This window comes from Talaromyces rugulosus, chromosome IV (genome assembly GCF_013368755.1).
Source record: "Talaromyces rugulosus chromosome IV, complete sequence".
In the NCBI taxonomy this organism is placed as follows: Eukaryota; Fungi; Ascomycota; class Eurotiomycetes; order Eurotiales; family Trichocomaceae; genus Talaromyces; species Talaromyces rugulosus.
In genome coordinates, this window is record NC_049564.1 from 1855297 (window position 1) to 1882078 (window position 26782).

General features: G+C 45.1%; 11 protein-coding genes across 11 annotated transcripts; 7 read left to right on the forward strand and 4 right to left on the reverse strand.

Annotated features, from left to right (window-relative positions):
- Positions 1-565: 565 nt before the first annotated feature.
- On the forward strand, positions 566-2184 carry TRUGW13939_07436 (uncharacterized protein; the record flags this gene model as incomplete). Its single annotated transcript, XM_035490577.1, has 2 exons — positions 566-952; positions 1015-2184. Coding segments are annotated over 2 exons (1557 nt in total), but the record flags the coding sequence as incomplete, so codon positions are not given.
- A 424-nt stretch (positions 2185-2608) lies between these two features.
- TRUGW13939_07437 (uncharacterized protein) lies at positions 2609-4592 on the forward strand (the record flags this gene model as incomplete). Its single annotated transcript, XM_035490578.1, has 5 exons — positions 2609-2662; positions 2712-2818; positions 2882-3109; positions 3180-3617; positions 3689-4592. The coding sequence occupies 5 exons, from the start codon at positions 2609-2611 to the stop codon at positions 4590-4592; spliced, it is 1731 nt and encodes a 576-aa protein (XP_035346471.1).
- A 264-nt stretch (positions 4593-4856) lies between these two features.
- Positions 4857-6493, reverse strand: TRUGW13939_07438 (uncharacterized protein; the record flags this gene model as incomplete). The annotated part of the gene is made up of 5 exons (XM_035490579.1): positions 4857-5337; positions 5396-5551; positions 5610-5766; positions 5823-6381; positions 6440-6493. 5 exons carry the CDS (start codon positions 6491-6493, stop codon positions 4857-4859), a joined length of 1407 nt encoding a protein of 468 aa, XP_035346472.1.
- Positions 6494-7228: 735 nt separating this feature from the next.
- TRUGW13939_07439 (uncharacterized protein) lies at positions 7229-12245 on the forward strand (the record flags this gene model as incomplete). The annotated part of the gene is made up of 10 exons (XM_035490580.1): positions 7229-7884; positions 7946-7998; positions 8067-8780; positions 9284-9359; positions 9411-9639; positions 9919-10092; positions 10772-11002; positions 11073-11212; positions 11270-11307; positions 11455-12245. 10 exons carry the CDS (start codon positions 7229-7231, stop codon positions 12243-12245), a joined length of 3102 nt encoding a protein of 1033 aa, XP_035346473.1.
- A 564-nt stretch (positions 12246-12809) lies between these two features.
- TRUGW13939_07440 (uncharacterized protein) lies at positions 12810-13759 on the forward strand (the record flags this gene model as incomplete). Its single annotated transcript, XM_035490581.1, has 2 exons — positions 12810-12963; positions 13020-13759. 2 exons carry the CDS (start codon positions 12810-12812, stop codon positions 13757-13759), a joined length of 894 nt encoding a protein of 297 aa, XP_035346474.1.
- Positions 13760-13843: 84 nt separating this feature from the next.
- TRUGW13939_07441 (uncharacterized protein) lies at positions 13844-14854 on the reverse strand (the record flags this gene model as incomplete). Its single annotated transcript, XM_035490582.1, has 1 exon — positions 13844-14854. The coding sequence occupies one exon, from the start codon at positions 14852-14854 to the stop codon at positions 13844-13846; it is 1011 nt and encodes a 336-aa protein (XP_035346475.1).
- A 1224-nt stretch (positions 14855-16078) lies between these two features.
- Positions 16079-17394, forward strand: TRUGW13939_07442 (uncharacterized protein; the record flags this gene model as incomplete). The annotated part of the gene is made up of 2 exons (XM_035490583.1): positions 16079-16330; positions 16390-17394. 2 exons carry the CDS (start codon positions 16079-16081, stop codon positions 17392-17394), a joined length of 1257 nt encoding a protein of 418 aa, XP_035346476.1.
- Positions 17395-17445: 51 nt separating this feature from the next.
- Positions 17446-18793, reverse strand: TRUGW13939_07443 (uncharacterized protein; the record flags this gene model as incomplete). The annotated part of the gene is made up of 2 exons (XM_035490584.1): positions 17446-18351; positions 18419-18793. 2 exons carry the CDS (start codon positions 18791-18793, stop codon positions 17446-17448), a joined length of 1281 nt encoding a protein of 426 aa, XP_035346477.1.
- Positions 18794-20468: 1675 nt separating this feature from the next.
- Positions 20469-21428, forward strand: TRUGW13939_07444 (uncharacterized protein; the record flags this gene model as incomplete). The annotated part of the gene is made up of 3 exons (XM_035490585.1): positions 20469-20525; positions 20593-21324; positions 21384-21428. 3 exons carry the CDS (start codon positions 20469-20471, stop codon positions 21426-21428), a joined length of 834 nt encoding a protein of 277 aa, XP_035346478.1.
- A 508-nt stretch (positions 21429-21936) lies between these two features.
- On the forward strand, positions 21937-23184 carry TRUGW13939_07445 (uncharacterized protein; the record flags this gene model as incomplete). The annotated part of the gene is made up of 1 exon (XM_035490586.1): positions 21937-23184. The coding sequence occupies one exon, from the start codon at positions 21937-21939 to the stop codon at positions 23182-23184; it is 1248 nt and encodes a 415-aa protein (XP_035346479.1).
- A 60-nt stretch (positions 23185-23244) lies between these two features.
- On the reverse strand, positions 23245-25223 carry TRUGW13939_07446 (uncharacterized protein; the record flags this gene model as incomplete). Its single annotated transcript, XM_035490587.1, has 4 exons — positions 23245-24209; positions 24266-24882; positions 24940-25049; positions 25107-25223. The coding sequence occupies 4 exons, from the start codon at positions 25221-25223 to the stop codon at positions 23245-23247; spliced, it is 1809 nt and encodes a 602-aa protein (XP_035346480.1).
- Positions 25224-26782: the final 1559 nt, after the last annotated feature.

The following is a 26782-nucleotide window of genomic DNA, read 5'->3' on the forward strand; positions in this document are numbered from 1 at the left end:
TTCTTTATGACCAAAACACGGGCCATCATAGTGGTATATATGACATTATGCGAATCAAATTTAACTCTTGGATTCTCAAAGTTAGTCAACTGGTAATTTCTCGAAGCATTTTCCATTCAAGGTATAGCACTCTTGAAAATTAAATGAAACCATAGGTTATTATTTGAGTGGCGAATCCGCCATAGATGGCCGAGTGTGTTAACAAGGGTACCAGGCAACGTCCACGTAAAAGCTATGAGAGAATTTGGCATATATCAGGAATAAAGTTTACGTTATGCCGTGAGGACAAAGCTGATTCGACCAGTATACAAGTAAACGATGACGGGGGATATGATGTAAGCAATGTTATAAGTGGTGGAAACCGATATCGACTTCTAAACCGATATCGGTTTCTAGTAATATACATCATTGATGTAGTTCAGCAAACATTTAAATAGTAAAGAATCACCACAATGAAGCGTGTATTTTCAGAAACTATTCTAAATTGTCATATTTAACCGACGCTAAAATCGTCATGGACTCCCCATCAACGTCCATTTCCCATTTCCTCATATCAAATTCTAGATTCCTAGTTGTGCTCGGCACATCTATCTTTGCCGGGTTTTTAGTTGCTGTCCTTTATATAACAATACTATATCCAACAATATTCTCTCCCCTCAAAGATATTCCAACGCCCGATCGGTCTTTTCTTTCCGGGACTACTCTGTCGTCGCCATCTATACGCTCTCTCATTGGCAAGGCTCGGTATTGGGTCAAAACAGTCCCCAATGATGGACTCATCAGAATATACTTGAAGGGTGTCCGCGAAAGGCTGCTCGTTACAAGCCCCCAAGCACTTGGTGAAATACTTGTTACGAAGGCCTCTCATTTTGCGAAGCCACCATTTGTGAGGCAGCGTCTACACTACGTGACGGGAAACGGCTTACTACTAGCCGAGGGAGATGAGCACAAAGTAAGTAATGATTAATACTATCATTCTACAAGCCATTAATTTAACAATTGCACACCGTGTAGGAACAGCGAAGGAGTCTTATGCCTGCTTTCGCCTTCCGACATATCAAGGATCTATACCCGGTTTTCTGGCTGAAGGCGAAGGAATTATCAAAAGGTATTCAAGACCATGTAAATTCCAACCAATTAAATGGATCGAATAATGTTATCGAGGTGCGGAAATGGTCTCGTCGCGCCACGTTGGATATCATCGGCCTTGCTGGAATGGAATATGATTTCGATTCGCTAAGGGATCCACACAATCCTATCAGTCTGCAGTACGAAAAGATGATACAGAATCCATCGCTATTTGAGGTTATTATTGGATTATGCCTATCTGCCTTCATGCCGGCAAGAGATGCTAGTGTGATTCTCCGCCTACCAACAAAGCGTGTGAGAGAAATGAGAAAAGCGTCCCTCTATATTCGCCAACTATGTCAAACAATTATTGAGCAAAAGCAAGCGAAAATAAAATCGTCGACCTCACACGTCGATATAGACATTATCTCGGTTGCCCTACGAAGTAACACTTTCAGCAGTGAAAATCTGGTCGACCAAATGATGACATTCTTGGCAGCTGGACATGGCACTACCTCTATTGCTTTGCAATGGGCTATTTATGCACTCTGCAAGAATAACGTCATACAAGAACGCCTACGCCGAGAGATCCGGGAAAACCTGCCGTCAATCAGTGATAACAACTGCACCATATTAGCTGATGATATTGATAGCCTCCCATATTTGCACGCTTTTTGCAACGAGGTCCTCCGGTATTGGCCACCTGTGCCAAGTACTGTTCGTGAAGCTCTTCATGATACTACTGTTGCAGGTTGCCCCATCCCCAAGGGCACGATTTTTACTCTTGCGCCGGCAGCGACAAACCATGACACCGAGCTTTGGGGACCAGATGCAGATATTTTCAAACCCGAACGCTGGATGAGGGAAGATTGTGTCAACTCTGGAGGAGTCAAGAGTAACTACGGATTCCTGACTTTTATTCATGGCCCTCGAAGTTGCCCCGGTGATCGATTTGCGAAAGCGGAATTGGCCTGCATGGTGGCTACACTCGTCGGCAGATTTCGTGTCGAACTAGAAGATCCGAGGAAGGAAGAGGTGTTTGATGGAGACGGTATTGCTGGGGTTGCACCATCAGACGGTGTCCGTGCAAAATTCGAGGTCATAGACGGATGGTGAATGCTTGTGTGTATGCCTGCTTGTTTATACGTTAGTTTATGTGGGATTGCCAATTTCTTTAATTACTCGCTCTATCTGAACCAATCTTATTATAATACTTATAATCTTCCAAAGACATTGTTTACACTTTAGAAATCAATACACGGCGAATAATTACTAGTTCTTGTAGCTTGAAAGGACGAGAGTATTGAAACTCCTAGAAACGGTATCCCCTAAATAAAAGCCAATATCCTTCACAATAATGCTCATTGGATAGAATAAGCCATATATAAGGCGACATGAAACCTACTAGCAATTGCATAGAGTATAGACAAATAGATTGAAGAATAAGTGCCGCTGATTGGCTCAAGCGCCCGCACCGCAACCATATCTTCCCGGCGCTTCTTCGACCTGCATAAATCATCGCAAAGAATCGGCAATCACAATGAGAGGTCGCAAGAAAGATTTCGTCGCATGTGTTCATTGCCGGCAGATGAAAGTATGTGTGACCAATCCTAGCCATTTTTCTCTCGTTAATACTGTACTAGTTGGCGTGTGATGGGCCGCGGAATTTCCCGGCTGCCTGTTCCAGATGCACCAAGGCCGGACGACTGTGTTCTGTCGATCCAGGATTTCGGCGTGTGAAAAAGAGAGAGTGCGTTTAAATCCCTCTTTGACGCCTTGTGTATTGAATTTGCGGTTTCTAAGCTAGATAAAGAAAGTTTAAAGAAGTGGAGAGAGAACTACGAGAGATCAAGCAATCCCTGCGAACAGGCGATGAACACGATCAAGATGTCGAGGGCGCTTCTCACACAGATACTAGCACACTGACGGCTTTGCCATCATCCATCCTCCCACAGCCCGAGGCTTTGGAAACTGCTCCTACAGGCAGGACTATAGGAGGAATACACCTTTTACCAAATTTACAACAGGATCTCATAACCGAGTATGCCCGACCATTTGGAGAGCTCACAAGCAACACAAATCGATGCAGGATATAGCTAACTTTATGAAAGATTCTATGAAGACTATCACCCATTCTGTCCGATCCTACCGCATCCTAGGGCCTTTCTAGGGTATGCCGAGTTATGTCCCCTTCTTCTCTACATAGTCCTCGTTACCGCTTTACGTGGGAAGCCAGAGCACAATGAGTTGTTCTTGGCACTCGTCGACACGGTTCGCACCATGTCCTACGAGCTGATGAGGCCGGAATTCGTCTCACTTCAGACGATGCAAGCCTTCTTGCTATTGTGCTACTGGCCTCTGCCCTACTCCAAGAGAATCGACGATCCAACGCATTCATTCATAGCACTGGCAACTCATATTGGATACAGTCTAGGAATGCATAGAGCGCCTCGTTATGCAAAAGACTTTGACAATAAATTGTCGGTAGATGGAAACATGGAGGTTTGCCGGCGAATAACTTGGGTGGTTTGCTTTATCACAAACGTGAGGTAGGGTTTCCATCTCTATTAAAAACGTCAGTCGTTAGAAGGAAACTATATTAACGTTTCTTTTTTATCAGTGCCACAAGTCAACTCGGGCTTCCAACGAGTATTCGGCTAGATCGAGGTCTGTTGGAAATACTCGCAGCAAAACCTACCTGGCTTCCCGAGACCCTGTTTTACCAGCTACATGTTTCTCGCCAAGCCTTTAATATGAACTTGACTTTTGAAGACTTTGAACATTTTCTTAAAGACAATCCAGCGGACTCTAGCCCAATTATCCGCGCTTTTGATATGGAGATGCGGAGCCTGGAATCTCGGTTTTCCCTATCATGGTCGCCAGGCGACTATATCTTTTTTTTAGGGTGTCGAATGATGCTATACACAATTGCACTTACCATGGTGTCTGATACCCTGGAAGAAAGCAACGTTGTCTCTACTACGATCGAGTCTCCTTGTTACTGGGTGGTCCAGACCTACATTACCGCAATCAGCACCATCAGGACTGCAGTCTCGATACAAGACACGATATTCAATTCTCCGGTTCGCATGCATAAGCTTTTGATAAATGCAATTTGCTATCTGGTTTTGCTTAAATGTTCGAGATTCCAAGACCTTGTCGACAACAGTACACTTAGCAACGGGATTCGTCAGGGGTGGGAAGTCTTACGAGGCTTGTCTATTACCCCTAATGATTTCACTACCCGAGCATGTAGTATATGTGAGCGACTTAGTCGGTATAGTGATGACTTAAAGCCAGAAGAGAGGACAAAGGGGTTATTGGTCCTGAAGTCTAGAATGGGCGCCAATATCGCGTTCAGCACAGCTTTAAGGGCAAGAGAATGGTCGCGACAAACGCAGGGTGATACCTCGTCAACGGAAATAAATGACGGCGAGGAGCCCGCAGATGCTTTCAGTATCGAAGACCTGAGTTTATTTGCTGATATAAACTGGGAGGATCTGTTTCCAGTCTTGGGGACTTAGAAGATATCTGTCTAGTATCCGAATGGAAACAGCTACCATGGCAAAACTGAAAAGCTAAAAGTTAATACTCGGTAACTTTAATAAAAATTTGCATTAAATAGTCTCAGAAAATTCCTAATCCCCTTACTAGACTCGTTTCCTACCGGGTGTTTGGACTTATCTCTTGGAACCTGAACTAGTATCTATGTATGATCAAGGAACTTTGAATGGGTGTAATTGATACGGGTAATATTGAGCAGAGGCCCTTTTCTCGAAAAACCTGCACTATTCCCTCTGAAAGTCTTCCCATGCCTTGTCAATCTCTTTCTCAGAATCATAACCATAGCACCACATCTGTGTTGCCGGGTCACTCCATTGATTAGGGCTGTGAGCAAATGGAACTCCCTTAACTTCCGGTTCCATCGCTGCATCTCTTGCTTCTTGCCATGGACCATCGGGAATATGCCATAATTGACTGTTTAGAAGACTAGCCTGGTGCATATGTCCAGTACGCTTAATCCGCACCTTTTCGAAAATACCCAGAGCTTCTTGTAATTGAGCTGGAGACTGGATTTTTGACAACGCTCGTGCAAGAGCGGCTCCATCCTCAACAGCCATTGCGGCACCTTGAGACATGTATGGAAGCATGGGGTGAGCGGCGTCACCCAAGATGAGTAAATTCCCTAAAACCCAACGATTTAGGGTAGAACCATTCATGAGTGGCCACTTGAGTGTACTATCAACCATTCCGATGATTTTTGTAACACTATAAACTGTGAGTAGGCGCGTTGAAACAGTAGAGGTACAGTTCTGAATAAACGTACACTGGATCCCAACCAACGAAGTGGTTCTTCATGTCGCTTATGTTATCTTTCTGACCCCATGTCGATGGGTCAGTGTCATCTGGATGAGCAAGAACGAAGTTGAAAGTTTTCCCGGAACCAATAGTATATGTCATGACATGTCCAGCATCCCCGACCCTGTTTTTCCTCCTCAATCTGTAGTCCAAAAAAGAAGAAACTAAAAGGAAGAACTTACCACACATTCATTGATGGTCGATCCAAGACCCAAGAAACTTCAGGGTCATCTCGCATCCGATTCACGTCTACTATAGTCCGGTAAGCGGCAAGTCCTGACTGTTGAAATACCATATCTTGTCCCCCAAGGACGAGCTTGCGAGCAACGGAATGTATTCCTGAAATCCGATCAGTCAGATATTTAAGCCTCGCGAGAAGAGGAGAGGGTGTTTACCGTCCGCGGCAACAACCAAATCCGCGCCATGAATGTTACCATCCTCCAGTATAATCTGGCCTTTAATAGGATGATAATCGGAAACTTTACTCCCAAGATTGATCTCGATTCCCTCGTCCAGCGCTTTTTTATGCAAGGCAGACAGAAAGTCAGCCCTGTGAACTACGTAATACGGAGCATTGAAGCCATCGACAAAGTCTGGTATCAGTCTCGTATTTCCAATCACTTTGCCGTTCTGCCACCTTCGGATAACGATGGCCTCAGGCTCTGTGGCAAAAGGTTTCAGGTATTCCTCGATTCCAAGTTTTGAAAGTATTCTGGTAGAATTGGATGGCACTTGAATTCCGGCGCCGATTTCACTTAGCTCACGGGCTTGCTCATAAACAGTGACCTGATGGCCGCTTTGTTTCAATGCTATAGCTGTTGTTAAGCCTCCCAGACCAGCACCGACAACGATTATTGTGAGAGAAATTTTGCTGGTGTTCGCATGATCGTTGGAACTAGGCGGATGAACCACGTGTCTTGTGAATTCCAGACAGTTACTCGGATAAGATGGTTCCTAGGGTTATTTAATCAGAACAGAGTGTCTATAAGACCGCGAAACCCAGGTGGCTTACTTCAAGCTTCGGTTTTGCATCGACCGAAGTGTTCAACAACTGTTCGCGTGTCATTTTCAGCATACAACTGGACTTGAAATTTTGATACCGGGGATTTCATTGCACACAAAAAAACCTTGCACTTGATTTCAGGCCTGGTGCTTATCTACCCCGCCAAAAATAATGCGGGGACCTCTGCATGTTACTCTACTCTTAAACAACATCTTGCTCTATATCTGCGTAGGTCAAGTGTTCATCATACACAGCTGATGATATAGTACATAGAGAGTATATTCTTAGTAACAATTATTTGAACCTCGGAAGAAAAACACTTATCTCCGTTTAGATGCAGCAAACACACCGGAGTTTAGATGCGGCTGGCGACACGCGGAAATGCTTCATCCAGGGATGATTCTCAGGCTAAGACGCAGTTGGCAAGCGCAGGGTAGGTCGCTGATCATCATTACTAAGGATTCGCGACATTCTGGAACCGACGGCCGTTCGTCGCTCACTTTACTACCGAATCCTTCTTTTTCCTAGTCTAGACCACTGGATTCTTACCAATTTATGGCTGAGAATAAGTTCTGATCTATTAATTATGGAAAAGCACAGGCCATTATTTACTAGTGATTGCAGTGAAACTATACAGTGTTGATATTTTTGATGTGATTCGCTTCGTGCCGCCTAGTATCGGGTATAACCGGCAGAAAGATGTATTAAAACGCCGCACAGTATAAATTTATATATTCTTGTTACAACCACTCTCAAGTGCTCCTAGAGACAAGTCCACAAATCTTGCAGTTATTAAAAATGGGTCACAAACTTTTGAGAGGCGGCACGGTCATTGCCTTCAACAATGCTACGCAGAAGGTTCAAGTGATCAGGGGCGAGTCGGTGCTAATAAAAGACGATCGAATCACAGCAATTGCTCCTGATGCCGATATCGAGACACCAAAAGACACAGAAATTATTGATGTCCATGGAAAAATCATCTCCCCGGGCTTTATCAACACCCATGTGCACATGTGGCAATCTGTCTTCCGCACCATCGGGCCCAATATCACTTTAGCACGGTATTTGGGAGGTTGGCTAAGTCAGTTTGGGCCTTCTACGGCTGCGGCTTTCAAGCCAGAGGACGTCTATATAAGCTGTTTACAAGGGTATATGGAAGGTCTATCCGGCGGAGTAACTTCTTATCTCGACCATGCGCACAATAACTGGGCGCCGGAGATGACCAGGCCTGGATTTAGTGCCGCTAAAGATAGTGGTGCGCGGGTTTGGTGGTGCTATGATGTTGCAAATCGCGACAACTTCCCATTTGAAAGACAGTGGGAGGCGCTTAGCGATATCGCGGCTAAAATTCCTGCGTCTGCGCTGGTTCAGCCGGGTATATCACTTGATAGTTTGTCAATGTCTTTCAAAAATGATACGGAAAATCACTTAAAATACACGCAGCAAATGATCGAGTACGTTGGCCCTTGTAGGCTTTGTTTGTGCTTGTCAATGAGTGATGCTAACACATCATAGGAAGCTTAATCTTCGAGCTATCACGGTGCATCACCTCGGTGGCCCTTGGCCTAGTAAGTCCCTTCGCTAAACCTGATTCTTACTTGTTTCTTACCAAATTTCCTTGCCTTTTGTTTACCAGCCGGTAACACGTCGCCTGCCTACATTTGCAACAATCACTTCCACAGTGAAGAACATCCGGTGGTGTTTTCACACGCGGGATATCTCACTAGTGAGGAGCAAAAGGTACTACGAGACCACGGTTGTTTCATCTCCATAACCCCGGAATCTGAATTCCATTTTGGCCACGGCCAAACCACCGGACATCTCGTTTCTGACCAGGCCGCTCTTGGGCTCGATACCAATTGGACTTTTTCCGGTGACATGCTTTCCCAAGCGCGTCTATGGCTTCAATCTGTCCGCCGATCGAATTTTGAACAGACTTTGGCCAAAGGGCTCCTCCCAAGCGAAAACCCTTTCGCTGTGGAACAGGGGTTTCTTATGGCTACCAGACAGGGTGGCCTGGCATTGAAGCGTCCGGATATAGGTGTCCTTCAGGTCGGAGCCAAGGCTGATATTCTCGTCTTCAATGGAGACTCGCCAAATATGCTCGGCTGGAGTGACCCCGTTGCAGCAGTCATGCTTCATGCGAACCCCGCCGATATAGAACACGTCTTGGTTGATGGAGAGTTCCGAAAACGAGACTTTAAACTCCTGAACGTCGGATGTGACTGGGATCAAGTGAAAGAAGGATTCTTGGAGGCAGCGCGACGCATTCAGCCCCTGGTTGCAGACCCACCCCCTATGCCTGAGAAGGTGTTTGGGGTAGGAGAGTTGGGGAGTGTTGAAACTGCAAGTACGATTCAGCCTTAAGCGGAAATTTTGAAGTCGTTGGTTGAGAATCCAGTTTGTTGGGCGACAAGACACTGTTTTTTCCGTTCTGACTAGGCAGATGTGATCACTATCTTAGAGATGTAGAGTACTATATGCATTGACAGATATCAAAAAGCCTCAGGGTCGTGATTACTTTGAGGCCTATTAATTTGTCGGCCATTATTTGGGCAAACCGAAGGCACAAAATTGAGCACTCTTTTCCCTATTTCGGCAAGGATGGCGCGCATCCGGTGCATGAGGTTTAGCTGCATTCTTCGAAACCAGCGTTGCATTGGCGGCGTGCCAGGACTGTTCGGACCGACATGTGTCTATATCGTCGCGAGAAACGTGCGAACAGCCGATGCAAGACGATTGTGGACAACTAATGATGACTGGTGGATGTTGTTGGTTTCTAAGCTATCTGAAAGTACTAATCTGAAAAGGCTGGCATTGGAATCTAACAATAACTAACCTTGATTTAATTAGATTTATCTTTTTTTCCGCGCAAATTAGCACTGTTTTCCACGGGGGCATTTTGCCAGAAGCTTGGTATATTATTGAGGTACCTGCCGTGATGCAATCATTGAAATGCTTGCTATTTAGCATCCTTCAGTACTATGGCCACACCTCCTAGCATGCCCACAAGTGTGGACCCAGCTCAAGGTCCCATAACTATCGCTCTTCTAGAATCCACGGGCAAGACTGGTCGAGTCGTCCTTCGTCATCTTCTTGAACACAATGTGCCACACATGTTAAAAGTCTACGCACGCTCTATAAAGACACTGGAGAACCTATTCCCGGGAATTTCCTCGAACCGGCGCGTGCAGGTCTTTATTGGAGCGGTCACGGACCATGAGGTCATCGAACAGTGTCTTTCCAATGCTCGGATAATCATATACACTCTCGGGTCCAATGACTAGTCTCCGAGCACCGTTCTCAGGGATTATTATCGGACCCTAATGACAGCACTAGACGTGCTGAAGAAGAAAGAGGAGGATAAACGTGGAGATACATTGTACCAGAAGCCACATATGATCTATCTTTCGTCGTCATCTTGGAACGAACGTTTTATAGCCGCTCGCCCAAGATTCTTGACGTAGCTGATAAGATCCGCCTTTCAGCATGGTTACGACGATTTGAGGGAGGGTCAGAGAATCGTCCTTGCTGACCCATCCCTTGTATCCGTGCTGTTGGTACAGCCTGGTGTTTTGGTTGAAGAGGCAGGGGCTGGGCATGAAATAAACATTGATTCGATCACTCCCGGCGTCTCTTATGAGGATCTCGGCTCCGCTTTTGTAGAGCTGGCGCTGGAGCGCAAGTTTGACCAAATCAGACAAGTTGGCGTGTCTACGAAGGAGGGAAATAAAATCATCATACGATATGCTCCAAGAATTATCTATCGGATAACCTGCGGGATCATCTATGTTTATTCGCGGAAGTGTATTCAATTCCCATCCGGTTTCATGCCTTGAAATCTCTGCCATCTGTGTATTTCTAGGATAATGCCATGATTATTGAGACGATGAAACTGGCTCGTTGGTAAAAATTTCTAGGACTCATTGGCCCACCAAGGCCAGGACGGAATTTTTCTTTAGTCGAATTAAGTTGAATTTTCAATTGCATTTAAGGCAGATCGTATTCTCCATGGTTAGATGTTCTGGACCTCTAGTTGCATAACATTGAATTATCGGGATTCGTAGTTCGGCCCACAAACTGTCCGAGGTTTTAAAGCCAGCTCCAACTGCTTCTCCGCAAATTGAACAAATTGAAAAATGTTATTACTAATTCGCCTTTATTTACAGTAAATGTCTAGGTGTCAACCAATTATTCTTAGCATAGTTGGTTTATAAGATGAAAGTTGTCATTCATCTCAATACATGTATATTTGAAGCCAGAGAACAGCAGTTACCCAGGATTGAGACAACATTGAAATATTGACATTCTTTAAATTTTATCCACCGCTAAAATTAAAAGAGAATTACTCTACAGATATCCTTTAAGATGACAATTACAGTCGCAAAGTTCCCGCGTGCCACGTTTCCACCCACTACATCACTAAAGAGTATCACACCTCCGCCATTTTTCGACTCTGTAAAGGTCTCAGATGAACGTAACCAGAAATTACACGAATTACTTCTAAAAGGGCACATGGCAGTGGCACCACTTGGAGACCCACAGTTGATTTTCCACAGCCATCTACCTCATGTAAGTATGGAATTATCTCTCGCTAGCTCTTGCAAGCTAATAAGTTCGATAGCTACTAGGATCCGCATAGGCCCTGGGTGCGGACTCTGATCAACTCATAAAAACATATGAACATGAAATTCAAAGTCTTAAACCCACCGAGGATGAAGACTTCGCCAGCAACGAAGTTATCACTAAGGAGGACTGGAGAAAGTTTCTCCAGCAAAAGAAGTGGGTTTATAGTAAAGGAGTATTATTATTAACGTCAGTCTAATGATTGATACGTAGGTTTGCTGTCGCATATGTCGGTTTTTTTTTACGAAGAAGTGAGAAAGGCAGATGGAGACTGGAAGAAAGTACTGAATGACTATCTGTTCTCTGGAGTGGAGCCGCTTATCAATGGCTATACTGGTGGACGCGAGTTTTCTCTCCTTGTCTGGCTGATTTTATATGCTAACAATGTTTCGATTTAGTTGGTCACCCGTTTATCCATCTAGCCTATGCCTATGAACTTCAAGACAAGGCAGTGGCAACGGAGGCTCTCAGTCTAGGCTGCACAGAGTACGATCCGTTACACACCTTGATAGACAATTACCCCGAGGATAATTCGACTTATAAAACGACTTCTCTTGTAGAAGTTCTTTTGCGTATTCTGGAAGATAGTCGTTTTAACGGCATCCCTCCTAAAAAGGGCTATCTCAACATAGGAATAATTCTCCAGGAGCGCAATGACGCTGTTTTGGGGCACTGGAATGCATGGGAAGTGGATAATCCTGCGGAACAGTTACAACAGCTCTGCGATCTTTCGGTCTTGCTTGGCCTTGGTAGTGGATCCAGGCCTGGCTTGTTTGATTTTTACCTTGTTCATATCATGACTGTGGCCCACGCACTTTTGGTTCTCTGGGACGTGTTTCCAGACGAATCGCGCGTCTCTATACTACGACAATACGCTCTTTTCACCATTCCGACGTATACTGTGCAAATGCAGCGGCCTTTCGACTTGAAGAAGATTGAAGAGGTGCAGACTGAAGGAAAGGATTGGAACTGGGTCATCAGCACCGCATTGAACCATAAATGGGCATTAGACGCCCATTTCTTCAAGGTTGTGAGAACTCCCAAAGTTTTTGAGGATCTGTTCGGTTCGAAGGATGACTTTTACCTCAACCCAGCAATCAAATTCGTTACTGAGTTTGATGGCTGGGAAGGATTTGGTGACGGCGTTGAAGGGTTTCTTCCCGATCGCGATGGATATAACGCTGAATGATCAATTGAAAAAAAAATGCCTGTTAAGATGTAATCAACTAGTAGTATTTTGGAACTTCGAATAGGAGTGAGCTGGTAACTTGTATGACTCTCTGGGTGGGAAATTCATGAAAAATTAAACTCAACAATTGTTATCATGTATTATCATCCTAATTTTCTATTATGGCAATAGTATTTTCAACTATTATATTGCAGTAGAAAATTGAACAGATATATACTCTTAACAAGAGACGCGGTGGGCACAAATGGAAGTTAGCTTAGATACTAAGAAATTATATAGTTAATAGTAAAGTGGTTGTAGAACAGAAAGTATGACCCACTTTTCAGATTTGGTGGGGCGCGCAGTTGGTCTCTATGGACCGCCCTTCCTAGCGCCCGTGATTCTGACCAATGGACTCCAATTACAAAGCCGGAGATAAACCACCGGAGGTAAGCCCTCGCCGGAAGCGTCAACCCACAGTCCCCCCATGCAAGTGTCAGCCTTTAGCCTCTCTTTCTATTTCTGTCCCTTGCTGCGTATATCATCAGCTTTTTCAAGACTCGAGGGAATTAAAGGTCGGCCAAAATGGAAAATTCAAACCACCCAACTGGACAGTCCGCTATGCCACTCGCCAACCAGAATCTATCAATCCAGTTTGGAATACTAGACGAGTGGATAGGGGTAACAGACCCCAAAAAGAGAAGGATAATCCAAAATAGACTTAATCAGCGACTCTCAAGTAAGGCTAGGGCCGTAGTGTCTTCATTATGTGCATTATGCTAACTAGTTGCATAGGGGAACGTAGGCGAGCAACAACGAAGAAGACAGGTCGTTCCAAGCCCCGAGGCACTTGGCCGCCTACAGCAATAGGGTCCACCAGTAAGATCAACTTTGCACAGTTAGACGAATGTCTTATTTTCGGTCCAACTTCCGAGAAAGCAAGGCAAATAATGCAGACTCTGGAAGCTATGATCCACACAGAGTTTGCGCTGGGCTCACCGAACGCGGACATGCTTCTTGGAGTGACTCGGCTAAATATCTTGCGAGCCCTAAACACCAACACTGATGTTCTCGGATACGATAGCGTTAAGCTGATGAACGACGACGCTCAATCCCCGTTCAACATGGTAGGCCCTATGGCTGCAGATAGCGAAGGAACGCTATTACCACTGGCGTTGCGACCAACGCAGATTCAGCGCACCGTGCCACATCATCCTTGGCTTGACCTGTTCCCAATTCCGCGAATGCGAGATATTATGATATTGGCAGGCGATTCATATGACGATGTGCGGTTATGTCACGATATGCTGGGTGACCGATATTCCCGTATCGATCTCGAAGGCAAGGCTGGCCTGATAGTGTGGAAAGATCCCTGGGATCCAACTGGCTGGGAAGTCACACCAACATACATGAAATTTTGGGGGTGGACAGTGGAGGGCTGTTGGGATCTTTTCAGTTCAACCAATGCATGGCGAGCCAAACGTGGAGAAAAGGCTTTATTTAAATTGCCCGAGGAAGGTGGCGAGTATAGTTAACAGTTCAATACTTCGATGGAACCTTGGCCAGTGGATTTAAAGCATACAACGTATATATAGCTACTACATGTTAAAATATTCTAGCTATTCCTCTGCTCCAACTAACTTCAGCGACAAATCCCAGAGCTGTGATTCCTTTTCTGGGCTATAAGCATGCGGGGCATATCCACGGCCCCAAGGCCCGTCTTCAGGGTTCCACGGCTGTGCGACTTGAACATTTTCGAGATATTTACCTCCCAGCCCATCCAACGACTTGGAAATTGCTGCCCAAACAGTAGTGGCGGCACCCTGTTCGGTGTTCTTTAATGTTGGTTTTAGCGTAGGATCGGTAACCATAGCTTCCTTGTTCTCCTCAGAAACGTGCTTCAGCAATGTCGTCTCGACTATACCGCCAGGATGTACACTAAAAGCTCGCAGTCCTCGGTTATTGTACCGACGATTTGCCTCATTGGCTGTCCAGAGATTGGCAGACTTGCTCTGGCCGTATGCTTTCCATGGATCGTAGGCGTCGGTCTCGAAATTGTAATCGTCGAGACGGACCTCTCCGAATCGATGCCCCATGGAAGAAAGAAACACTGCGCGAGATTCAAATCCTATGGCAGCTCCTTTCAGTAGGGCTGGGCGCAGAAGAGTAAATAACAGAAAGTGACCGAGATGATTTGTGCCAAATTGTAATTCAAACCCGTCTTTTGTCCGGCCTTCTGGGACAGCCATTATGCCTGCATTGGCGATGAAGATGTTTAGCGTGTTATCCCCTTGCGCTTTAAAGAGCTCTGCGCAGGCACGCACACTGTCGAATGAGCCAAGTTCGAGCGGCAGCAAATGCACACGAGATGAACTAGCCAACTCTTCACCCAGTGCTTGCTTCGCTCTAGCGAGATCGCGGGCAGTTAAAAACAGGGTTGCGCCTGTACGAAAGAGCACTTTGGCTGTTTCTGCGCCTAGCCCAGAGGAAACACCAGTGATGAAGATGCTCTTTCCAGTGAGCTGTTCACCGTCGAGGTTTTCATCACGTAGAACTTGTAGAGCAGTGGGACGAGCGTCACCAGGGCCCTGGGGGGACTCATGTACTGCGGCGTAACGAGTCAGGCTCATTGCCACGGTTCAGGAACGAGGAAGTAGAGATTGATTGTATTTAGATATTTGACGCGAAAATAAAATAGAGCATGAATAGAAATAAATTGTGAAGGATATCTTGTTGCATTTATACCTTTTGGCTAGGCTGACCTTCATTAGTTGAGATGTGATTCTTACTACATATATGCAGATGTCATCATTTCGCTCGGCCAAGAAACAGAAACCATGGGAACCTAGAAATTTTTTTTGGATTATTACAGCCAAACAAGCGAATGGTCGTGTTGCGAAAAATGGAGGTATACCGTAATACGATTTAGCCTTTCCGCTTTTGAGATAGTGCCTGCAGCTGTCAGCAATTAGCGCGATCGGCCATCGCCGATCCCTCTACTCTTTTCACAATTAATATTGATAATATGACGACATGAACTTGAATTAGATACAAATCGCACCTTTAATGCAGAACTAGAGATGGCAGATATAAACTTTATCGATGTTATATAGTTTAAACGATATATAGTTGACTAATACGACCATGGCATATGTTTTGTCAATGGACGGCAACCAGACCTTCTTTCCTTTGTCTAGAGATCTTGTTTTTATTTAATTTTGCATGTATTTTTTTAATTAATGAAGACAACATTGAAAGTGTTGATTTCATTCTGGACAGACATGGACACTTAGAGTGCCTTTACCTAATTTATGGTGATGTAGATATTCAGATTTGTTTCATTAGCGATATTCTCGTTATATATATATGTATTTCATCAAATGATATGCAACTGTAGATATAGTAACGCGTAGATATAGTAACTCACTTTGATCTAAAGACAATGCCCCAAAATCGCGAAGGCTTTTGGAAACATCGGGATCATTGTAAGAGCGAGTCGCAACCGAAAAGAGCTGTGATCGAGTGGGGCAACGAGGCGATCCTGGTCTGTGCCTCGAAAAATGACCTAGAAACGGACTAGGGTAGCTTCGCCTCAACAGCTGGCGAATGAAATACCGTAAAATTACGATCAGCGGCCCCATAAGGCTGGAATAGGCTTAACGCAATATTTAAGCTCTCGAAGAATGACCCAAATCGGGAAAATCGTAGAGGACGCGCTGAGTGAGCGCTGGGATATAAGAACTGCCGTGTTTTCCTGTCCGATGCGTTCTCTGGGATCAGTAACTTCAGTTTCTACAAATACACTATTTATCTCAAACCTTTTTTATACACAGACAATTATGATGAAGTCAGAGATGTTTCTTCCTCAGCAACAGCTACAACGACATGGTGATCAACATGCACATGAATATGCATATTCACCACCACCGCCGCCATATGCAGAACATCCGTACAGCGCTCTAAACAACTCTACAGAAGCGCCCGCCCCAGTTGTCGAAGAGGTCAGCAAAGAAGACATCCAAAACGAAGAGAACTTTGTTGAATCCACGCTACAATGGATTCCCAGACAACCTTCTCCCGCACAAATGCAGAGAACGTCCTTAAATGTGAGTTGTCCATGGTGTGATATGTACAACATATTCGGCTAACCTGTGTTTCTTCTCAGAAACCAGTCATCATCCCCCGCGTCGACGTAACCAGCCGTCTCAAAGCCCCTCTACCTTTCCTCCGCGCATATAGCCCAGAGCTGAGGGCACACAATATAAATGAGACCGACTTTTTGGCATTTATTGACAATGTCGGTGTGGCTCAAGCCGGTTCACCCGTCTTCCAAGCAGTGAATGTAGCTGGCATGGGTATAGGATTCGTGCCTTATCACTGGGCCCAAGCTACCGGAGCGGGCCTTGAGGTTGCCGCGGGTGTTGGCACAGCTGCTGTCTCTGCGATAAGGACGAAGAAGTTTCTGGGACGATCCAATGAAGAGTACTTTTCTCCACGTGGTCTGAAAGTGTCGCTCAAAAAGGATAAAGAAGTTGCCTCTATAGTTGGGTTTCCATCCAACCAGAGACTGCTGGCGCCGGTGGATATTGGCCCAAATTCAGTCATCAGTATGCGAGACCGCCGCATGGCTGCGTTGGGTCCATACATCGCGCCGCTCACAACGGATGTGCCACCACCAACCACGCAGCGGAATATTCTTGATAAGATTGCTGCTAAACAAGTAGAAAAGACAACGGAAAGGAAGGAGAAGGGGCTTCGCAAGAAGCAGCGAAAGGCGCAACAGAAACAGGAGTCCATTGAGAGATTGCGGGGAAACGGTTATGATATTCACAACGAGCACCACGAGGTGTATATTGATGATGGAAGCTCGAGCGACAGCGACTCGAGTACGGATTCTGCCGAAAGCAAGATTGCTAAACTGGATCGCGAGATTAAGAAGATAAACCGTAAAGCAGATGCTGAGTTGCTGGAGAAGGGGTCCTCCAAGGCCGCTAAGATTGAACACGAGCGATCCAAGGAATTGGCCAAGGTACAAAGGGAGAAGGATAAGCGGGAGAGGAAAATAAACAAAAAACTGGGGAAAGCGCAGGAAAAGGGACAAAAGAGAGACTCTAAGACCGAGAAGAAAGTCACCAAGATGGAGTACATAGTTATCGAGAGTCTGGTTTGAGTTGCATGTATCCTGGCACGTCCCATCCAGCATTGAGTTCACAAGCTGTTTCTAAATGATACTCGGCGAGTTCCCTCTGCTTTGCTGTGGCTTAATATCCAATAGATATTTTGCAGTCGCCCATCTTCCACTTTGTCCATTGTGGATTTGTTGCAGAACATTCTGTAACCATACACCAATCACGGTGTTACTTCGACCGATTGCATCGTACGCCATGCGCAAAGGGAATAGCAGGAAGAAGCTACCTGCTCCCTTACGCATGCTTTGTAAATGGTATTCAACGCTGCGGCATATCGTAAGACCTGCGGCAAATTTTCGATCCGGAAAACTGCCTTGATTTCGTGAATCCCGTGGTAGCTCACCGGAGAACGTGAGTTGATCTGCGAGTAACTGCACCATGATCATAGTAGCATTAAACACAACAGTAGTGTTAGCGTGATAAAGCGACTCGTATTCTATTACTGTCTCCCATGCAGGCACAGGTCTGCCCCAGTGGTTGACTATTATGGGTGTCGTAACTGGAGCGGGGACTTCCCAAGAGCATCCGCCGTTATTTGTTGTCCAGTCTTGTTCCCATTGTTGGAGTTGATCCAAGACATTAGAAATATTGTTGCGTAGCTTGGAATATTCAATAGACCGTTCACAAGATGATGGACTGGATTCTATTCCCTCTTTGTGAATAAACAAACCTGGGCAGTCGGCCAGTATGTCAATCAAAAATTGCATTTTCGTTTTTTGGTGTGGGTAAAGAGACCATGGAATTGACTTCCATTCAGGCTTAGATAGAATCGTGTGTTTTCGCAACAAAACACACGAGAGAATTATCGATGGTCGATAATCCTGAAGGATAATATAGTCTGGGTAAGTTTTGAATGAGTCTGGGCCTCGAAGAGACATGAGCTTTTGCATGCCTTCAGCATGACTGAGCCAACCATGCTCATTGTCGGATATAAGAAACTGGGCTATTTAGTTGGCATTTGTACATATAAAAACATACCGGGAATCAGAAGGGAAGAGAGCATACTTCGAAAAGTGCCATTACTGAAATTGATTCGAAAAGATCATAAGACTGATGGCGTGATGGGTCGCCAAGAGCTTGGTGAACATTGCTTAATGCATCTCCATATTGTAGCAGGCCCTGGCTAAGAACGTTTTTCTCCTTGTGTTCTACGCCAAAGAAGGTAGTTGCTAGCGCCTTGAATGCCTTGTTGAACAAGCTCCGGTCCATTCCTGATGGTAGAATAATGTCAATAACTTGCGGGCCCTGCAGCAGCCGCGCCTTGGTGTATTCGACAAATATATCATCCGAAAGGAGCGGAATGTGTGTGTCGAAGATAGAATTGACAGCTACAGGCGAAATCCTCCGTCGTCGTCGACCATCAAACTGGATAATTGTCATTTCGGGATATCCCTCGCACTGAAGGCTTGCCCTGGCGCATCTCTGACATTTTGGCTTTGTCTCGTCTGTTTCCAACGGTGGTTAGCGACGAGGGCTGATGGCTCTGCTTTGCTGTCATTTACCGCATTTAACGCGCCGGCGTCGACAGTTGTTGCAGGCTTTGGATCTTCCGCCGACCCCAACCATTGGAGTGACCTCTACAGATATTATTGTCGAGGGAATACAGACACAATTATTAATTGGTATGGAAAAGTAGACCCGATATCAGGAGCAAAGATGGACGACTCGGCTGAAGACGAGACCCACCATGACGTTGCGGGCCAGGATAGGCTTAGCGGGCTTCCTTTAACGCGTCTCGGCAGGGTGATTGTGATTGTGTTCGATGTGAATAGTTTCAATTACCCTAAAATCACATTGTTGCCTTCGAATTTACTAGGATTGACTGTTAAATTATCCAATCCAGCCACCCGAAGCGTATGAGGTTTGAGACACCAAATAGATACTCTACTTTCTTTGGGCGAAACGCTGAAAACTTACCTGAAGCAACCGGTTTCTGAGAGATGTTTAAAATCTTCTCCCTTACCCCGGTCTCGAAAACTCCCAACTCGCTATACAATCTCATGATTCGGTGTAAGGTGACCCCGGCTTCACGAGGGCGAGAGGGTATTCGGCGAGTGTCCGACGAGCATGTCTACGTTCATGTTGGAGCCGAACCAAAAAAAGGCCAGGCCAACGATGCCGTCTGTAGAGTTTTATCAGAGGTTTGCCTATCTACTTCTCATTGATTTAAGAATAAATATCTTATCAGTCGGCTTTTTCTTTCACGTGGTGGATGTAGGTCCTCGACGTTCCGCGTTCGGATGTTATCATCCAAGGCAAGAACAGAGAGAAGCTCGTACTCGTGGAGGGTCTTCGCCTTGCGCCAGACACTGAAGATACTTTCCTCCAGAATCTTAAATCGAAACTGGAGGCTGCCTGTGCGATGAAAGGCAAATAACACGTCCCTCGATATTTCCTTCGTTGCCGCGGGGGCCGTTGGCATTTTATTTTCTCCGAACGGAGTACTGGCAATTGCATCCCTCCCCGCCGATAGTATTGCTGTTTTTATCAATTCCCAAAATTTCCGGTTCACCTGGTCTAAATTAGCATTGCGGTTGCTAAATTGCAAGGGCAAAAATGAACAGGAACGAAGATCTGTGCCGCTGACGGCATACGTCCGAGATGTCGGATTTTAGAGGTTCGATCGGAGTTTGCCAAATGTCCTTGTCAGCTAACACCGGTATTTATAGGAGGCACCCATGCCACCAGTGAAAAGCTCAATCCATTGAAATTAAAGTTCTTTCGATATCCATATTACTGGCTATCGGACTTCACCAAATACGCGCCCATAATACCTCAGACTTTACGCATGTTACTTGCGACAAGGCACCGATATCCATTCCTATATATTTAGATTTTGATTGTGTGTCCTCGTTTTTTTTTTTTTTTGGTTTTCCCTAGGCCAGGAGAAATCTTCTTTGAACGAGCCATTTCCAGTTATCAGGACCAGCCAATGCGACTGATCAGCAACAATATACAAACACTGAGAATCTCAGGAACCGGACTCGGAAAGTCAAAAATTGTCGATCACTCGAACCATTTTTCATTTTTGAAATATAACACAAGATCATTCACCATGTCTCCACGCCGAACAGCTCACAAGTTCGTTCCCGAGCCTCTTTCATGGTGTTTAGTAAGTCCCTTGGCGCAAGGCATAGTGTAATAATAGGAATGAAAAAACTGACAAATTCGCGTATCAGGATGGCCGCGAGACAGATCTACTTCACTATGTTTTCTCTCGACCAGACCTTGAAGATTTACGGGGTAGTCCTGCCAAAGTGCTCCGAGCCATTGATGACTATTCCGAGAAATACAAGTACCTTATGAATATCGGACCTACGAAAGGCGAAAACATATCCGGCTTAATTGCCGCAAACAAACCCTCTGTGATGATCGAGTTAGGAGGATACGTGGGCTACTCTGCAATCCGCTTTGCAGATGCGGTGCGGGCCAACGGTGGCAAAAAGTATCTCAGCCTTGAAGTCAATCCTGAAATGGCTGCTATCTCAACGATTTTGGTGGAGCTCGCCGGATTGCGAGACTTTGTGCGAATCATGATTGGGCCTAGCGATGAGTCACTCGTTCGATTAATCAGAGACGAAAAAAAAATGTCTTCAGTGGAATTTGTATTCATCGATCATTGGCAGGAGCTTTATCTACCGGATTTGCAGCTCCTCGAGGGATTGGATGTCTTAAAGCCGGGCGTGTCGACCTTGGTAGCCGATAATATGAGGCTATCAGGGTCGCTAGACTATCAAGCGTGGCTAAGAGCGAGTCCAGAAGAGAAGCGAGAGATGAACAAGACGAGAGTGGGAAGAAGTAAGCTGAAGAGAAAGCAACCAGATAGTGCTTCTGGCCATTGGCCAGGTCTGGGGAATCCTAATCTAATTTACGAGACCTCGACAAAAATCTTTGACCTTGGTTCAGTTCAGGTGTGTGTCACGGAGCAAGTACAAGATTTTGTACTGTGACTAACGTTGTTGTCATACAGGACGGTGTCGAAATTACAAAAGTGGTGGGCGAGGATAGCCCATAACAGGCGAAGTATGAGCTGAAATCTGCTCACTATTATGCACATAATAAGTTAAATTTAGTTAGACAGCATTGAATTTTGAGGTTGTTAAAAATTTGTCTTCTACCATGATGATCTTAATATTATATTAACAAGCCATTATTTAAAATTCCATTGCTAGTTCTAGAGGAAATGAAATATGGTCAATTGCATGAAGTCATCACGGCGATCATGCCGCGGCGGCAAGCTTGCCGTCCTCGAACAGAGAACACCACACACGTTGTATTCGCACGCACTTCGTGCCGTTCAGGCCTTTCGCCCTATAAAAATAAATATAAATTCGGCGCAATTTATGCTAGTTTCAATGATTTCATCTATTCGTTCGAAAAAATTTTTTTTTAAAAAAAAACGCTATTTCGCCGGGTTATTTCACAACTCTCTGCATATACCGCGGATAGTTAAGCTCGAATAGTCTGTACAAATTTACACTAAAAAGGTATTTTTTCGAAGAAAGAAAAATCAAAAAGCCAAAATGGGATTCACAACATCTCACGTCGAACTCCATGGGAAAACGTACCAAGTTCCTCACCGTCCGACCGTGGTAGTGTGTGTCGACGGATTTGATCCAGAATACCTCGAAGCAGGATGCAAAGATGGAATTATACCAACATTGAAGAGCTTTGTCGAGTCAGGTTTCCATGCAACGGCCAATTGTGCGATGCCTTCTTTAACCAACCCAAACAACCTATCAATAATCACAGGTGCGCCAACAAACGTCCATGGCGTGTCTGGGAACTACTATCTCGACAAGGTCACATGGGAAGAGCACATGGTTCTGGACGACTCGACAATGCATGGTTCTACAATCCTCGAGCAGTTGGCTAATTCTGGGGTGCGAGTGGCAGCTATCACTGCGAAGGATAAGTTGAGAAGAATCATCAACCATGGCCTCGTACCAGCAAAGGGTGCTGTGTGCTTCTCCGCCCAATGCGCGAACGACTGCACCGAATCAGAGCACGGAATCAAGGATGTAGAGAAGTGGTTAAATCTGCCACTTCCAACCCAATATTCCGGCGAACTATCACTTTTTGTCCTCGACGCGGGGCTCAAATTGCTTCAAGAAAACCGTGCTGATTTCTTCTATCTAACGCTGTCCGATTACATTCAACACAAGCATGCCCCTGGCTCCCCCGAAGCAAACGACTTCCTTCAGAAGCTAGATACTATACTCGGGGAATTCGTCAAACTTGGTGCCGTTGTTGTTGTTACCGGAGACCACGGGATGAGCGACAAGTCGGACTCAGAAGGAAACCCCAATGTACTCTTCTTGGAAGATTTTCTAAAATCCAAGTGGCCAGAATGCGGCGCAAGAGTTATTTGCCCAATTTCAGATCCCTTCGTCAAGCACCACGGCGCTTTAGGTGGTTTTGTTCGAGTTCATATGACCGACACAACCCAAATAAACGAAATACTGTCGCAGACTCGACAGCTACCTCAGGTAGAAGTTGCATACACGGGCGAAGAGGCAGCGGCGGTGTTTGATATGCCGCTAGATCGAGAAGGCGACATGGTTGTTATCTCGAAAAAAAACTTTGTCGTCGGCAGCCGAAAGGACGAGCACGATCTATCCCAGCTCCAGGGCCACCGATTACGTTCACACGGAGGCCTATCCGAGCAGGCAATTCCCTTGCTTAGGTCTACTCCAATAAAAGCAAATGATCAAATTGATGGAAGAAAATGGAGAAATTTTGATGCCTTCGAAATAGCTCTCAATTATTGATAAGTTAGACTTGAAGCCTAAATACTACCCACGTTTGGTCAAGGGCAATATGTTGTCCTCCTATGATAGGGGGCCAGCCATGGGCCACCCATCTTGACCAGTTAAATAACCCAAATTCATACCTTCGTTCATAAATATACTAAAATCAATATCATTTTCATACTCCATGTCCGTCTGGTTATTATCATTGTGCGGCTGTACCGTCGTAGCAACCTCGAGGCTTTTTGAAATGCTCATCAAAGGATGTACTGGATGGTCCACCACCAAAGACGTATTCAGGACCTCAACCAACCGCTGGAGGTAACAGCGAATTTCCTCCTGTTTGGCTTGGCTGGCAATTTTTTGCTGGTTCAAAACTTGAACTAGGCAAACAGATGCAAATGCAATCATCGTAGCAAAGTAAAGCGGCAATTTTTCGAGTTGGAGAGGGGTTTCTGTGTCATCCACGATACAACGTATTATAGACAATGCGCTTTCCACAGCAGATTGGGCAAAACTAGTTGTTTTATCCTCTGTTTCTGCTGTAAAGTTGGAATTCCGTTGAGCATGACCGCGAAACACATGAGAAAAGAGATATAGTTTGGAAGAATGAAAGTATAAATCAAATAGCCCAGGAGAAAAGTTGCTTGCGTCTCTCTGTATCGTAAATACGTCAAGCCATTTATTATACCACTCATCATAAGCCTCGTTTAATCGATGTAATTCAGCAGATCTATGAGTGGCGATTTCATTCTCGGTGTCTGCTCCAAACAAGGAGAAGACATGACTGCTGATGGACCAGAGCTCCACTTGGCTGACTAGTCTTAGGTCTCTCGCTGTCCAGAATCGAGTCTGCAGGAAGACTTCGGGACTTTTCAATGAGCTAAAATCCCGTGTGAGAGGCGGACGGCCATGAATGAGAGAGCAATGATGGTCGCAAAGGTATACGAGAAAGTATAAGCGGGTGCGGTCATAGCATGCTCTTTTTGTATGTGGCATTTTTGTAATGCATCGATGGAGATCCAGTTCTGTCGCAATTCGGACACCTAGAAATAGTTAACAAAGTTATCTAATAAATTCCAGTGGTTTTATGGCCACTTACCTAGTCCATTTAACGCAGATGATATCTCATTCAACCAAAACGCGCCTATGCAAAGAGCACGTACATCATTAAATGAATACTTACTAGCAAAGACCTTGCCTGATACCTCTCTCTTGAAATATTTCAGACAATTTTGATAGCTTTCGGATCCTGTGCAAAAAGCAGCTACCGTACAAATAGCGGCTGTCAATAGTGATGACTCTGCCCGAGTAGCGGCTAGGGTAGCATCATCCCCCAAAACATTGTGAATCAAAGGGTCCAAATATTTCGTATAGTAAGAAAACAAGTTCTCTGCTGTTTCTAGAGAGAGGAGTCCACATGAAATAAAATCTAATCCATGTCCCAAGTATGTCCGATCTCCAGTAAACGTAAGATTCATCATAGATGATGCTGGAAAAGACCCAAGGCCACAGGACAAGTTTAGTGTAAGTGTATTTGGAGATTCAAGCCCTTGGGGAGGTTTCGAAAGATTGAAGCTGCTTGTTTTCACAGGATTCTCGGGCATCTGCGATTGTGTCATCCTATTTTCGGTATCAGTAGAAGTTGTCGGGTCGGTAGGACGATCCATCATAGCCCTTTCAAGCTTGTCGAGGCGCTCTTCTATGGTCTCCTTCCACCTGTGGAAACCAGTATCAATTTAGCAGATGCCTTTTTTTATGAACTGCATGACTCACGTAGCATCATCTTCAAGCAGCATTTGGAGACTCTTATTGACAGTGCAGGACAGGCCGCGAGATCTACACCGGCTACATGGAGGCTTATTATCATTCATATGACATTTTATCTAAACTTAGTGTTAGCACATGTCATTATCTTTGCATTCGCCGGAGCATTTCTCGACCTTCAGTTTGCGGCACGCCACACAAGCGGTGATTTTTCGCGTGATATCAGGCAACTTGCGGTCGCCGAACGACTGGCGCAAGGCCATTGCTGCGTTCTCTGGTTTCCTTGACTGCATTTGGTGCTGGTAAAGTCGTTTGGACCGCTGCTTATTAACTGGTCTCGATGTGGTAGTGGGGTGTAGGAAAAGCATCCGGAGCAGGGTGCGGGTGGGATAAATCACGAATCTCTTACTGCCACCGAAATCCTAATACTGCCACACACTGTTCAAGACCTGGCAAAACTTGACTACACTCCGGCTTTAAAACACGTCAACCATAAAAATAATCGGATACCATTTATATAAGAGCTACATGGCTATTTTCTATGGCGGACAAATTGGATTCGGCGATCGGCATCAATATTGGATCCATAACGCCACTGACTACGTGCGACTATTTTCAAATGTTATGCAAAACAGTTTCGTGGTGCATGTGCCTTGTCTTTTACCCAATCTTAATTAAGCTACAATACAATCGACCTGTTACTCTCCAAGAATTCTGCAACTGCAAAAGCTTGCCGAATTCCAGCGCTGTTTCCAATACAACGAAGGCGATTCACGATCCATTCCCTCTGGCCATCCGAATCAATCGAGTCCTTCATATTCATAATTGGCCACATGAGGTAATAGACGGCGGCAGTTTTAGGTATTCCATTTTTTACGGGAATGGTGAGTACTTCCGTATGGTGTGGAGGCATGGCCAGACCCTCACAGAACTGAGGTATAGTAGCGCATATTTCATCGATCATTTGCTGTAAAATTGTTGCTGAAATATAATTGACTGACATGTGCCTCGATGTAGTGAATAGAGGGAAACTTTTGAATTGGTTTAGGATTTCTTGGTGTAAGAGTAATCGACAAGTGCGAAGATTGTTCCACGTAGAAGCGATCCAAAGATCCGGGTAAACATGATAAGAAGTATCGAAAACAACGTTCGATTTGTTACCAACCGATATCGTCTGGAATAACCATGAATTAGGCATGTAGTTTGCGAGGCTAGTGAGCTCACTGTCTATGTGTAAGGCAACCTCAACTATCCTGCCAGCATCCTGATAAGAGCCATTCTGCACATTGGCCCGAAATTCGGATACTCGTTCCATGCTGTCCGATAATTTCCACGATGGGTCATTTGTGTCCAGAAATCGCGCAGAAAAGGTACGAAGCTTTTTCAGCTCCGGAGGTATGTAGAGCGAATACATCACGCATGCGAAATATAAGCAAATACACATTTGTTGAAACATCTGTAGCCTATATCGAGACCCAAATTGTTGGTACCCTCGCATATCGAAAACGGCCATTACGCCTAGCATATGTGTTTTAGTACTTCTCAAAGACCTTGTGCTCTCGCTTGTCACATTCTCAAAAGTACCCAACAATAGAATGGATATAACGGTGCTATCTTCAGCGGCTTCTGTGCTCGAGGACAATGCGTTGTTAATTAGTTTGATGGCTTGCCCGTAATAACGTCTTGCTGTGGGCAAAACATCTCTATAATGAAAGTGGAAGGCATATACCGCGAGTGCCACGGCGCTCAAGCTCTTCGAAAGTCTTTCATTGATTGTATTTTTATTCATGAATCCTGGAAGGTATTCGTAATATCCACGGATGCTGCCAGGCTCGCGAAATACTTGCGTCGC